This window comes from Oncorhynchus kisutch, linkage group LG9 (assembly GCF_002021735.2).
Source record: "Oncorhynchus kisutch isolate 150728-3 linkage group LG9, Okis_V2, whole genome shotgun sequence".
Classification (NCBI taxonomy): domain Eukaryota; kingdom Metazoa; phylum Chordata; class Actinopteri; order Salmoniformes; family Salmonidae; genus Oncorhynchus; species Oncorhynchus kisutch.
Window position 1 is genome coordinate 5,624,994 of NC_034182.2, and position 14,660 is coordinate 5,639,653.

The following is a 14,660-nucleotide window of genomic DNA, read 5'->3' on the forward strand; positions in this document are numbered from 1 at the left end:
ACTATGCAAAACTAGTCTGGTGATTATTTAGAGTTTATTTTGTCCTAAAAACGACTTTAAATCTCTTCTTTTGATACAGAAAAATGGGCCAAATAATACTAATTTATTTTTTCAGAAACACAATATTCCAAAGGATTATAACATTTCTATGCATTATATTCCCAAAGAGAGGGTGAGTAGAATTTCTCAAAAACAAAACATCATGCAGAAACTTTTAGAAGGAGAGAAGTTGGGCGGTCTTAAACTTTGGCAGCATTTTTGTAGAGGAACATTTTTGTTTAATTTACAATCTGTAGATTGGAATCATATGTAACCTAGTCAGTTTTCTCCCTTTTCTTACTCCAGAGTGGTGTGTGCTGGGTTCTACTGAATATCTATCCACTGGAACAAAGCCTCAGGGAACTGGCCCGGGTGTTTGGTGCCATTTCTTCCAACAAAGATAATATTATGATCTTCATCACCATGCTGCAAAATCTACGCTTCAAATTTGATCATGAGGAGCTGGTAATGCCTGTCAGTTCTGCCAAATGTAGATCCAGTTACTGTAGACCCAGTTTATTGACTGTATTAAGTGGTGCAACCATCCTGATGTTTACTTTGTTTGTCTGTACTTCCAGGAGGCAACAATGCAAGTCTTTAAATGCCACTATAGGGCGGTCAAATGGCCGTCTGGGCAGTATTTCGACTATATCAGAGACATTTTGAATTCTGCAGCTCAGGGAGAAGGAGGATTCCGCTGTGTGCCTCCACCCTGCCCTGCCCCTACTACACCAGGTAAGAAACACGCCCCAACACACAGTATCGATTCAGCCCCAACATACAGCATTCACAAGTCTCTTCCTCACAGAGCATGTCGTTGTCTCTCTCAGGAAGTGAAGCACAGGACCATGAACAGACTCGGTCAAGGGGGAGTCTGCTGTCCCTGCTTCCGATCCCAGTCACAGCCTGCGTGTTCCTCATTGTGTGGGCGGTAAGTTAACAATGTGAATGGCTTGCTCAGGCTGTATGACAATGTCTGGCCCAGAAGACCTACAAGGTATGCTGACTCTTGTTCCAGCCCAGCGCTACTACTACACACCTAAATCAACATTTCAACTAATCATCAAATGTGTTAGTACTTGGCCAGAACAAAACCCTGTACACTGGCTCTCCAGGACTGAAGAGCACTGGTGTATGGTATTGAATTATTCAACGTGATATTCTGTTCCATAGATTAAATCTAGAAGAGGAGGCTCCCCAGAGAGTAACCTTGAGAGAGGCCATAGAAGGCTGTCCACTGATGTGGAACGGACCATAACCATCCCTATTCCACCAGTCACCAGTCCAACTGACACACCAATAATGGGGGAAGCCTGATCACCACTGAGGGAGCAGAAGAAGCCAACATCAAGCACTGCATAGAGATCAGAAAGCTCCCCGTCTGGACTGGTGTCACTCTGGACTGGTGTCACTCTGAACTGGTGTCACTGTGAACAGGTGTCACTCTGGACTGGTGTCACTCTGGACTGGTGTCACTCTGGACTGGTATCACTCTGGACTGGTGTCACTCTGGACTGGTGTCACTCTGGACTGGTATCTCTGATTCTTCTTGGGTGATATCCCTGAGAGAACAGAGCTGAAATCTCTTATTTGGTATCTTTGACATATCGGAGCTGATATCTCTATAATATATGGGCTGATATAGTGTCTCACTTAAACAAGGGACAACGGCAATAAGACATTAATCAACCGCTTACTAGAACTATATAATTTGGACTGTCATATATTTTGACACAACACCATGTATCGCAGGTTCCTACCTTGTCTATGTCTGTCTAATCAGAGATTTTGACATTACACAACATCAGAGACATTCTCTACTGAGACTGGACTTTGTTGTTGCCTAAATATCTATTGCTGCTGTGTGGCCACAGAGTGTGTGCTGACACTTTTTTGTTTCACCCCCTCTTTGAGTCACATCATCAGTGTGTGTGACCACAGTATGACAGTTTAACTGCCCGCTGTATGTGTGTGTGTGTGTGTGTGAGTAAGCTACCCTGCTCTGGATGATCTCAGTGAGGGCCATAAGAGGGGCTTGTTCTCGTCACAAAAGAAAAAAGCCGTAGGCTGAAGGAAATACCAGTTCCATGCTAACCGACAGAGACAGATCCTTATGAATCAAAAAACGTTTGATCCTCAATCCCCAGACAGCAGGAAACCATGTTTCTCTGCCATCTCCTCTCATGTTGCACTATCACACGCATTATGAAGCCTTACTACTGGGCACAGACGTCAATTCAACGTCTTTTCCAAGTTGGTTCAACTTAATTTTATTGAAACGATGTGGAAACAACGTTGATTCTATCAGTGTGTGCCCAGTGGGATAGGACTGACTGATTTCAAGCATAAGTTATGGCTGCTTTTTAACTCCCCTCTAGTGGTCAGATACAATAACTATACTTGGTTCCCTCAGCACCTTCAGTAGGTCCCAGCTGTAGCAAGACAGTCACTGTGCAGTCTGACTGAGGGAGGTTTTTGTACAGATCTGTATCACTGTGGAACACCTAGACACTTTATGTAGTGTAGTGTAGTGTAGTGTAGTGTAGTGTAGTGTAGTGTAGTGTAGTGTAGTGTAGTGTAGTGTAGTGTAGTGTAGATAAAGTGTGTATGTAGATAGTGTGTGTATGTAGATAGTGTATGTTGTAGATTGTGTATGTAGTGTATGTACTGTAGTGTAGATAGTGTATGTGGTATAAATTATGTAGATAGTTTATGTAGTGTAGATAGTGTATGTAGTGTAGTTTAGACAGTGTATGTAGTGTAAATTATGTAGATAGTTTATATAGTGTAGATGGTGTATGTAGTAGTGTAGTGTAGATAGTTTATGTAGATACTGCATGTAGACAGTGTAGGTCGTGTAGTGTAGATAGTGTATGTACTGTATATAGTGTATTTAGTGTATATAGTGTATGTAGCTAGTGTATGTAGTGTATGTACTGTAGTGTAGATAGTGTATGTGGTATAAATTATGTAGATAGTTTATGTAGTGTATGTAGTGTAAATTATGTAGATAGTTTATATAGTGTAGATGGTGTATGTAGTAGTGTAGTGTAGATAGTTTATGTAGATACTGCATGTAGACAGTGTAGGTCGTGTAGTGTAGATAGTGTATGTAGTATATATAGTGTATTTAGTGTATATAGTGTATGTAGCTAGTGTATGTAGTGTAGATAGATAGTGTATGTAGACAGTGTATGTAGATAGTGTAGATCATGTATGTAGTGTAGGTAGTGTAGTGTAGATCAGGTATGTAGTGTAGGTAGTGTAGTGTAGATAGTGTATGTAGATAGTGTATGCAGTGTAGTGTAGATAGTGTATATAGACAGTGTAGATAGTATATGTAGTGTATGTAGTGTAGATCGTGTAGTGTAGATAGTGTATTTAGATCATGTAGATAGTGTATGTAGTGTAAATAATGTAGATAGTGTAGGTATGTCGTGCAGATAGTGTATGTAGATCATCTATGTAGATAGTGTAGATAGTGTATTTAGATAGTGTATGTAGTGTACATTATGTAGATAGTTTATATAGTGTATGTAGTAGTGTAGTGTAGATAGTTTATGTAGATACTGTATGTAGTGTACATGTGTCTCATGTTTGAGTCCAGCGTCATTCACAGTCTCATTCACAGATCTAGCCGTTAGTAATCTGCTCATGAAAAAAAGTTAATATAATGCTAGAAGATTGCATCAATTTAAATCAGACATTTGGTTAAAGGTCCATATGAGGACTTGTTTTGGGGGCTGAAGTGATTGTAACTTTGAAGTAATGTTGAGGTCATAACATATTTTGTTTTACTCCTATGGATCTTGCTTTGCATATGGACAGGTATTGTGTTTCAAAACATCAAGTAACTTTAATTGACACTTTCAGGCCATGACAAATATAACAAGTCATAACCATGATGATGATGATGATGATGGTCATGTGATCTGAATGATTGCTTTGTAACCATGTTGTATCACGTCACCGTTGACCTCCTCTAGTGACCAGTGTTCTATGTCACTGTCTCTTCCCGATCAGACACTGCAATCTGACCGAGGGAGATTTTTGTATGGCTCTCTATCACTTTGTGAACACATTACCACTGTGCCAACTCTGACAGTAGTAATCTCCTGCATCTTCAGCCTGGACTCCACTGATGGTTAAAGTGAAGTCACTATGAGATCCACTACCGCTGAATCTAGATGAATCTAGAGTCCCAGACTGAAGTGTTGTAGCATATAAAATAAGGAGTTTAGGAGGTCCTCCAGGCAAGACGGTGAGAAGAGGTCCCTGCATTATACACATTACTGCTGGTTTTACAGGTCAGATAGACTGTCTGTCCTGGGAGAACAGCTTTCACTGCAGGAGTCTGAGTCACAGTGTACTGTCCTCTGGATTCTGAAACACTTCATAAAAACATTTCTATGAATTAAATATTACATATAGTAATGAATAGTTCTGAATATAAATATGATTATTGATCTACATTACTGTGGTGTAGATTTAATTAATTTTCAACAATAAAGTCAGCAGCAAGCAAGTGTCCAGATGAAGATGGTGATAAAAGTCATGGTTGTTGTGGGTTCTGTTGTCACGAAGGACAGCTCTCAGTCATGAAGTGTTAAACTCACAGGGTGGTAAACACTCAGAGCAGGGGAGATGCATTATTCAAATGAATGTTTTAAGTCTATTTCCGTTTCCAGGAAGGCCCACATCTTTACAATGGATTTTATCATGCATGTGCTCATTTTTATAACATCAAACAGCAACTCTTTAATCACATCACTAATGTATGACGTTTGTTAGGCACACCAACATTATATCGTTATTCTGATGATGATCAGATATAATGAACTGTCTGTTCACTCATGCTCGGTCTCTGATATAAGTTCCTCTAATCAGTTAGTGAACACTTCTCTAAACTAAAGCTGGTAGGATTCCTCTGGTAGTGTTGTCTGTCCTCTGTGACTTTACCTCCACTGTTAAATCTGAGATCAACATGTTTAATAAAGGAATATACAACATGATCACTATCACTACTGCTGCTGCTGTTGTCTTTCATATGGACAATATGGAGGAATACTAGCAACACTGATCTAATGCTGGACTGTACCTCCAGACTAGGAGAACCTGATACACAGAGGAAGGAAAAATACTACTATCTGGATTTAAGACACAATTCATATTTGTATTATCTAGAAACAGCTAATATGAAGTGTTTGTTCTACCTGGAAGATGGTAAAGTGTATTTGTATTTAGTGTGATTCTGTATGAGTGATCTTCACTGTAACAGCTGCAGCAACACAACACAGAGAGGTTTTTGTACCAGCAGTAATAGGGAATGTATCACTGTGGTGGACTTTTGGTAGCGGCACCAGACTAGATGTTGGAAGTAAGTAAACACCAAATTAACTGTTTTATACACCTTTTGATGTTGTGAGTCAATTTCTCTATCAATTTCTCCTTTATACTGAGGATATGTTTTCATACATTTTTTTGTGATAAGAGTGATTAGTCTACATTTTACATTAGTTGTATGAATAAACATACGTCACCAATTAGGAAATGCACACGAAAAAGTAGGTTTTGCTAAATGTTATGAAAAACAAAACAAAAAACAACTTATTTAAAATTAAGAAGATAAAATAGTGTATGGCAAGTATTCATACCATAGTGGAGTTAATTATTTGAACCACAGACGACAGAAATTCAGCTTGTCCAAAAGTCAGGAGGTTTTTGTACCAGCAGTAATAGGGGTTGTATCACTGTGGTTGACCTTTGGTAGCGCCACCAGACTAGATGTTGGAAGTAAGTAACAATCTCTCTTGATATTTCTTTCTGATTACACTTATTAAGTATGTTAATCTTAAATTCTGTCTCTATAAAAATATAGAGATTTTAGAAGGAAAAATTATCTATACATTGCTTTGACTGAGACTTCTTTCAACAGTTTATTGAATCAAAATGTTAAATTGTAGGCATTTATTTACATGTCTGTTTTGTATGATTGCAGAATATAACTCTTAATTCTGGTAAAATAACTATTTAATAGTATTGGATATAGTAGTCATTATTGTTGCATTGAGTTCATGGTAGCCTTCACTTTTAGTGTGAATACGAACGGTCTCAGTTATGTTTGTAACATACTTCATGATCTAAAATGCTTGATATTTTATAAAAACTAATTTATGCTCTAATTCTGCAAATACTATAAATATGAGTAGGCTATTTTGATCAGATCCATTCCTAAACAATATCTGTATAACATGTTTAACTGACAGTTATTTTACCACTTTATACTTGTTTGGTTCATCAATCTGCTTTGTATCATATTACTTTAGTGTTTTCTCCACATCTTTCAAACAATCTAACTTTATATTAATATTTTGAAGGTATTTTCAATTCACTTTATTTTGATGTGTACTTTTCTGAAGAGAATCTCTTAGTGTAGCTGTACTTGATGCAGTTACTTAGTTAATGTGTTCTGTCTGTTCCAGGTAACAGTGCCCCCACCCTGACCGTCCTGCCCCCCTCTAGTGAGGAGCTGTCCAGTACAACAACAGCCACACTGATGTGTCTGGCCAACAAGGGCTTCCCCTCAGACTGGACCATAAGATGGAAAGTGGACGGGACCAGCCAGAAGCAGGAGGCCAGTCCCAGGGTTCTGGAGAAGGATGGTCTGTACAGCTGGAGCAGCACCCTGACTCTCACTGTCCAGGAGTGGACCAAGGCAGGAGAGGTGACCTGTGAAGCCCAACAGATATCCCAGACTCCGGTCACCAAGACCTTGAGGAGGGCTGACTGTTCTGGGTAGGACCCCTCAGTCACACACCCCTGTGGAGCGAGGTAGCTGGTTCCTCTGCTTTGACTCTGTTCTGAGATCAGATGTTCTCTGTCTTATTGATCACTGACATGTAGACTAACAGGGGGCTTTGCTTGAGTCATTGTGTCAATCCTCTCTGTAGACTGAGGTTGTATCAGTGTTAGATTTGATGTGTTCTGTTTTATTACTTTTAGATACTGTAGAAATGATTTGCTTTGATGCTTTGATTACTAGACGACAATAAAGACTTCTCGTTGGAACAAAGCTTTTTGTTGTTGTCAGTAATTTGATTTTAGTCTTAAATGTTGTATGAAATAGAAATAGATTCATAAAACCTATCAGACCTAAATGTCACTGCTTAGTTATTTAGGTTCTCACTTGAAACAAGATCGTCATCAAACTGTAGTTCACAGCAACACAAGATGCTACGATGTTTACAGATTAACAGAAGAACTATCCACTTGTAGTAGATTGTACGCTTTATTCATATTTCCGAAATGTTTTTGACCTGCTTGACTTCTAGACTTATAAAGACAGTAATCTAAGATGTTATTGATATCTTGGACTCTCACCAATGTAATCATACCGGCATTTAGCCCACCTGGGGACAGAATGAGTATCTGGTGACAGTGCTGCTCTATTCTAGGACAAGCAGAACCACCCAGCCCTGTCTATGTAAATCTCAGTTTCAATCCCACAGTTCCCAGTCTAGTTTCATTTTCACTGCCTGGATAGAGCCAGATGTGAGTGGGTGGACTCATTTTACTGCAACCTCTATGGTGGATTCAAGGAGGGAGACATTCTTACAATGAATAAATCACCATTTAATAGATGACATATAAGATGGGTATGACTAAAGACAGGCATTGACCGTTACTGACGTGTCTAATGTCTGAGCTCTACATCTTTTTGCTTTCATACAGGGGAAGTAGGGGCTGAAATGTTTCTCATTTGAATATGCAAATGTTTTGACTTTTGTAACTCGGTGGGGTTACTTTTTATGTTTACACATTGGTGTCATGACAATGTAGCAATAATCATCTGTAATTTAATCAGGATGATGATGACGGCAGAGAACATTTTCTCTGAATGATCGATTTCTAATCATATTGTCACATGCCAGAGTTGATCTCCTCTACCGATCAGTGTTCCATGTCAGCATCTCTGCCAACTCAGCACCTGCAGTAGGTCCCAGCTGTATCAGTACAGTCACTGTGCAGTCTGACTGAGGGAAGTTGTTGCTCTTTACCACTGTGTGAACACATGGCAACTCGGACAGTAGTAATCTCCTGCATCTTCAGCCTGGACTCTAACGATGGTCAGAGTGACGTCACTCCCAGATCCACTGTCACTGAACTTAGATGGAGTCCCAGACTGATGAGTTTAGGAGTTCCTCCAGCTTTTTGTTGATACCAGGCTAGGTTATTTCCATGCACATTACTGCTGGTTTTACAGTTCAGAGGGACTGTCTTTCCTGGGAGAACAGCTTTCACTGCAGGAGTCTGATTTACAGTGTACTGTCCACTTGATTCTGAAAAATTAACGAAAAACACAAATCATTATAAAATGTTCACCCTCTATCATCCAGAAAGTGAGGTCCATACAGGTGCATCAAAGCTGGCACCGAGAGACCGAAAAACAGCTTCTATCTCAAGGCCATCAGACTGTTAAATAGCCATCACTAGCCGGCCTCCACCCAGTAACCTGCCTTGAACTTAGTCACTATCACTAGCCGGCTCACACCCTGTTACTCAACCCTGCACCTTAGAAGCTGCTGTCCTTTCTACGTACATAGACATGGAATCACTGGTCTCTTAAATATTGGAACACTGGTAACTTTTAAAAATGTTTACATACTTTTTAAAAACAAATTTCTTATGTACAGTGCTTTCAGAACGTATTCAGACCTCTTGACCTTTTCCACATTTTGTTACAGCCGTATTCTAAAATGGATTAAATCAATTTTTTTCCCTCATCACTCTACACACAATTTTTAAAAAGCTTGGCACGCATGTATTTAGGGAGTTCCTCCCATTCTTCTTTGCAGATCCTCTCAAGCTCTGTCAGGTTTGATCGGGAGCATCGCTACATAGCTATTTTCAGGTCTCTCCAGAGATGTTTGATCGGGTTGAAGTCCGGGCTCCGGCTGTGCCACTCAAGGACATTCCGAGACTTGTCCTGAAGCCACTCCTGCATTGTCTTGACTGTGTGCTTAGGGTCGTTGTCCTGTTGGAAGGTGAACATTCGCAAAGATAAAGAAATAAATAAACAGCTGTGCAGCGACGCTCCCCATCCAACCTGACAGAGCTTGAGAGGATCTGCAAAAAAGAATGGGAGTAACTCCCCAAATACAGGTGTGCCAAACTTGTAGCGTCATACCCAAGAAGACTCAAGGCTGTAATCACTGCCAAAGGTGCTACAACAAAGTACTGAGTAAAGGGTCTGAACACTTATGTAAATGTGATATTTCAGTTTCATTTTTTTTTATTAGCAAAAATAATATTTAAAAAACTGCTTTTGCTTTGTCATTATGGGGTATTGTGCATAGATTGATGAAAAAAACAAACATTTAATCCATTTTAGAATAAGGCTGTAACGTAACAAAATGTGGAAAAAGTCAAGGGGTCTGAATACTTTCCAAAGGCACTGTACATAGGAAATGGTTAGAGCTAGGTTTAGCGTTAGTAGATAGTTAGTTGAAATGTTACTAATAGTCTGTAGAGCACACTTTATTTGGATAGTCCAGATATTCCATCTGTAACTGCTCTACAGATGGTCACACACTATCTGTTGTTAAGCAACTGCTGGCTAATGGTACAGTTAGGGTTAGGTTTACAATAAGGGTAAGGGTTAATGTTAGGGTTAGGGTAGGGGTTAATGTTAGGGTTAGGGTAGGGGTTAATGTTAGGGTTAGGGTAAGGGGTTAATGTTAGGGTTAGGGTAAGGGTTAATGTTAGGGTTAGGGTAGGGGTTAATGTTAGGGTTATGGTAGGGGTTAATGTTAGGGTTAGGGTAGGGGTTAATGTTAGGGTTAGGGTAAGGGTTAATGTTAGGGTTAGAGTAGGGGTTAATGTTAGGGTAAGGGTTAATGTTAGGGTTAGGGTAGGGGTTAATGTTAGGGTTAGGGTAAGGGTTAATGTTAGGGTTAGGGTAGGGGTTAATGTTAGGGTAAGGGTTAATGTTAGGGTTAGGGTAGGGGTTAATGTTAGGGTTAGGGTTAGGGTAAGGGTTAATTTTAGGGTAAGGGTTAGGGTAAGGGTTCATGTTAGGGTTAGGGTAGGGGTTAATGTAATGGTTAGGGTAGGGGTTAATGTTAGGGTTAGGGTAAGGGTTAATGTTAGGGTTAGGGTTAGGGTAAGGGTTAATGTTAGGGTTAGGGTAGGGGTTAATGTTAGGGTTAGGGTAAGTGTTAATGTTAATGTTAGGGTTAGGGTATGGGTTAATGTTAGGGTTAGGGTAAGGGTTAATGTTAGGGTTAGGGTAAGGGTTAATGTTAGGGTTAGGGTAAGGGTTAATGTTAGGGTTAGGGTAGGGGTTAATGTTAGGGTTAGGGTAGGGGTTAATGTTAGGGTTAGGGTAAGGGTTAATGTTAGGGTTAGGGTAAGGGTTAATGTTAGGGTTAGGGTAAGGGTTAATGTTAGGGTTAGGGTAGGGGTTAATGTTAGGGTTAGGGTAGGGGTTAATGTTAGGGTTAGGGTAGGGGTTAATGTTAGGGTTAGGGTAAGGGTTAATGTTAGGGTTAGAGTAAGGGTTAATGTTAGGGTTAGGGTAAGGGTTAATGTTAGGGTTAGGGTAAGGGTTAATGTTAGGGTTAGGGTAAGGGTTAATGTTAGGGTTAAGGTAAAGGTAAAGTGTAGGGTTAGGTTTAGGGTTAAAAAAAAGAAGGTTAGGGTTAGGGTTAGTAGTGGTTAGAGCGTTGGGCTAGTAACCGGAAGGTTGCAAGTTCAAATCCCCGAGCTGACAAGGTACAAATCTGTTGTTCTGCCCCTGAACAGGCAGTTAACCCACTGTTCCTAGGCTGTCATTGAAAATAAGAATTTGTTCTTTACTGACTTGCCTAGTTAAATAAAGGAAAAAATTTAAATTAAAATCCTGTACTTGTCCCGCAGATGTGATGAACCGATCCTGTGCAGTGTACAGTGGTCTGCCACTGCAAGGACGATCAGCTGTCCGTCCTGTCTCCCTGTAGCTCTGTCTTAGGCGTCTAACAAGACAGACATTGCAACGTATTGCCCTGGCCACATCTGCAGTCCTCATGCCTCTTTGCAGCATGCCGAAGGCACATTCACGCAGATGAGCAGGGACCCTTGGCATATTTCTTTTGGTGTTTTCCAGTCAGTAGAAAGGCCTCTTTAGTGTCCTAAGTTTTCATAACTGTGACCTTAATTGCCTACCTAAGCTGTTCCACAGGTGCATGTTCATTAATTGTTTATGTTCATTGAGCAAGCATGGGAAACAGTGTTTAAACCTTTTACAATGAAGATCTGTGAAGTTATTTGGATATTTACGAATTATCTTTGAAAGACAGGGTCCTGAAAAAGGGACGTTTCTTTTTTTGCTGAGTTTATATATTGTCATATATTGCTGTTGACTGAGCCTTCTTTCAAATATTCTGGTACGACAAGTATGGTATCTGTTATTGTAGTCATAATTTCATTGAGTTTATGATAGCCACAATATTAATGTGAAGATAAATGATCTACGTTATGTTTGTGTCCAACCGCTTGGCTTCTGCAAATACTATTAATATGAGTTTTCTGATCAGATACGTTCCTAAAAACACATCTGTATGGCAAAGTAATGCTAATATTAAACACATACTTGTATACTTTATACTTATAATTTGTTTAATATCATGTTGCTGTTTAGGTTTTCTTTACATCTTTCAGCAATCTAACTTTTATATTCATATACAGTTTTAGAAGTAATTTCCAAAGTGATTTGTTTTGATGTAATTGATGAGTCCTGCCCCCCTCTAGTGAGAAGCTGTCCAGTATAACAACAGCCACACTGACATGTCTGGCCAACAAGAGCTTCCCCTCAGACTGGACCTTGAGCTGGAAAGTGGACCAGCCAGAAGCAGGAGACCAGTCCCAGGGTCCTGGAGAAGGACGGTCTGTACAGCTGGAGCAGCACCCTGGCTCTCACTGTCCAGGGGTGTATTCAAAACACAGGTCATCTTTAGGGATTTTGATCAATGCACATCATCTCTATTTAGATTGGTTGATGGTTTTCCTTGAGTTACTCAACAGAGACAACATGTAGTTAATGTTAAGTAGAAACATTTAGTGATCAGTTATGATCTAAGGTCTTCTAGACATAGCTCTAGTTTGACTCTATTGTTGTTCAGCTCTACTACACACTGTGTCATTGTACTGAATCATCTCCTCCCCTCAGCACCTGCTGTAGGTCACAGCTGTATCAGTACAGCCACTGTGCAGTCTGACTGAGGGAGGTTTTTGTACGGCTCTGTATCACTGTGTGAACACATTACCACTGCTGTGGTAACTCTGACAGTAGTAATCTCCTGCATCTTCAGCCTGGACTCCACTGATGGTCAGAGTGAAGTCACTCCCAGATCCACTGCCACTGAATCTAGATGGAGTCCCAGAATGGAGTGTGTTCCCTGGGAGCATCATGAGTTTGGGGTTTTCTCCTGGTTTCTGTTGGTACCAGGATAGACACTGATGGCCCCATGACTGACCATTGTAACAATCACCATACACATTACTGCTGGCTTTACAGTTTAGAGAAATTGAGTGTCCTGGGAGAACAGCTTTCTCTGCAGGAGTCTGAGTCACAATGATCTGTCCTCTGAGTCTGAAACAGAGAGCAAATAATTGTATCACCAGGTATTAATAGCACATTCTTAACTATCAGTTCACTCAGACTGATTACTTTTCAATATAGAAACATGGAATTTTATTCACCCTTGAAGTAGAGGGCAAGTGCCCAGATGCAGATGGTGATAAAAGTCATTGTTGATGTGGGTTCTGTTGTCATGAAGGACAGCTCTCAGTCATGAAGTGTTAAACTCACAGGGATATAAACACTCCCAGACCACTGAAGCATGTGCTGCCAATGCAAAGTGTCCTCTCTATGCAAACAGACTTTCATGGTCCCACAGGGAAACTGTAGTTGAAGAGATCTGTGTGAGCAGCTGACCTCGAAAAAGGTTGAGAGCTGATTGTCCAGCCAATCATGGCCTTGATTGGTAAACAAGCCTCAGCTGGAATCATTTAAAGACTGAGAAGGTGCTGGAATATAGAAGGGTGTGGCATGAACAATGTGTTGCGCTAACTCTCAGGAGTTTAAGAAATATATAATTGAGTTAGAGTTCAAACCTTTGACCACATCTTGACTTTATTATTCTGGTTTTATTGTTCAATCAGATCGGATAGGTCAACTGGACAGGGTGGTGGTTGTGCTATGTTCATAAGGGATGGTCTTGTGTATCATAATATACCTGTCCCATCTGAATATGAATGTGTGATGGTGGAAACATACATTGCAGGTAGTAAAATTAGGTTGCACAATTTTTTACAACTGTCTGTAGCGATGTGTGATGAAATACACATAATAGTTTATGGAGGAAGCACACATACAGATGATAATGTTACTATTGTGGAATATATGATGGACACAAAGCATTAGTATGTCTTAACGATGGATGTGGTACCAGAGTCGATGTTGTTAGAGGGGTTACATCCTGCCTGGACCTCACACTGGCTTCTAACTCTGTTGCATCTATGTGTGAATGGAATGGATGATTCGAATGTTGGAAGTGATCATTTCCCAATTTCGTGTACCATGACCTTTGATGTCACTATTCCAGATGAGATCCTGTTCACAAGATGGGGATTTCATAAAGTAGACTGGGAAAAAGGGATCACTACTTAAAGTCTGTTGGAGAGTTGTCTTTGGAGAGGCCGGTTGATGTATTTGCTGCTTCTGTGACCTCTCTGATATTGAGTGCTGTGAGTTTATACGTACCAGTGAGTGAAGAGTGTGAGAACAGGAAGGTTGTTTCTTGGTGGACTGAGGGGTGCACTGCGGCTATGGGAGAAATAAATAGGGTTTACTGAGTGTTGTGTAGGAACTTGATTCCCGAGAATCTAATTGGTTGCCAAACAAAAATAACTTTAGCATGTAAGGTCACGAAGTCTGTCAAGAGAAATGCATGGAGACAGTTCTGCTCTACGATAGGCAGGGGGATGTATGGTCTGTGTTGAAGAAGATGACTTAAAGAAGCAAGTCCACTCGAATTCCAGTTTTGGTTGTGGGTCAAAAACTGTACGTAACTGAAAGAAAAAGTTGACTTGTTGGAAGACATTTGCTAGAGAACATAATGGATTTACTTTAGATGAAGTATGTAAGCAACACAGGTGTGAGCTTTTAAATGCTCATGTTAATGTGTATAAGACAAGGCATAGTGTTGACTCTTCTTTGGATGCTGTTTTTACCATACATGAGATGCATTCAGCCTTTAATAAGCTGTGGATATACAGCCCTAGGTCATGATCAGTTGTGCTTTGTAATGTTTAAGCGTATACCTGATGAGGTAATGGAGTGTATCTGTTTACTGCATGTCTTTGAAGAATCAGAGGCAGTTTGCCAGACACATTACGCCTAGTCCTGGACTGAATATCTTTATAGATTAAGTGTAACTAGTTGTTTATCCTGTGTGTATTGTTGATATGAAATATGTTAACTGATAATGCAGTGTCTCTTCTTTCCTCTCCGCTACAGCACCCTGAGCAAGGCACGCTGGGAAAGGGGAGAGGTGTACACCTGCAGGGTGGTCCTCGACGAT

The 14,660-nt window shown here is 40.2% G+C and overlaps 1 pseudogene and 1 gene segment (V, D, J or C); one reads left to right on the forward strand and one right to left on the reverse strand.

The window, feature by feature from the left end:
• Positions 1-5,706: 5,706 nt before the first annotated feature.
• LOC109896638 (Ig kappa-b4 chain C region-like) lies at positions 5,707-7,111 on the forward strand. The segment is given in 2 exon segments: positions 5,707-5,832; positions 6,522-7,111. A coding segment is annotated over 1 exon segment (243 nt).
• Positions 7,112-11,673: 4,562 nt separating this feature from the next.
• LOC109896639 (Ig kappa chain V region 3381-like) lies at positions 11,674-12,942 on the reverse strand (annotated as a pseudogene).
• Positions 12,943-14,660: the final 1,718 nt, after the last annotated feature.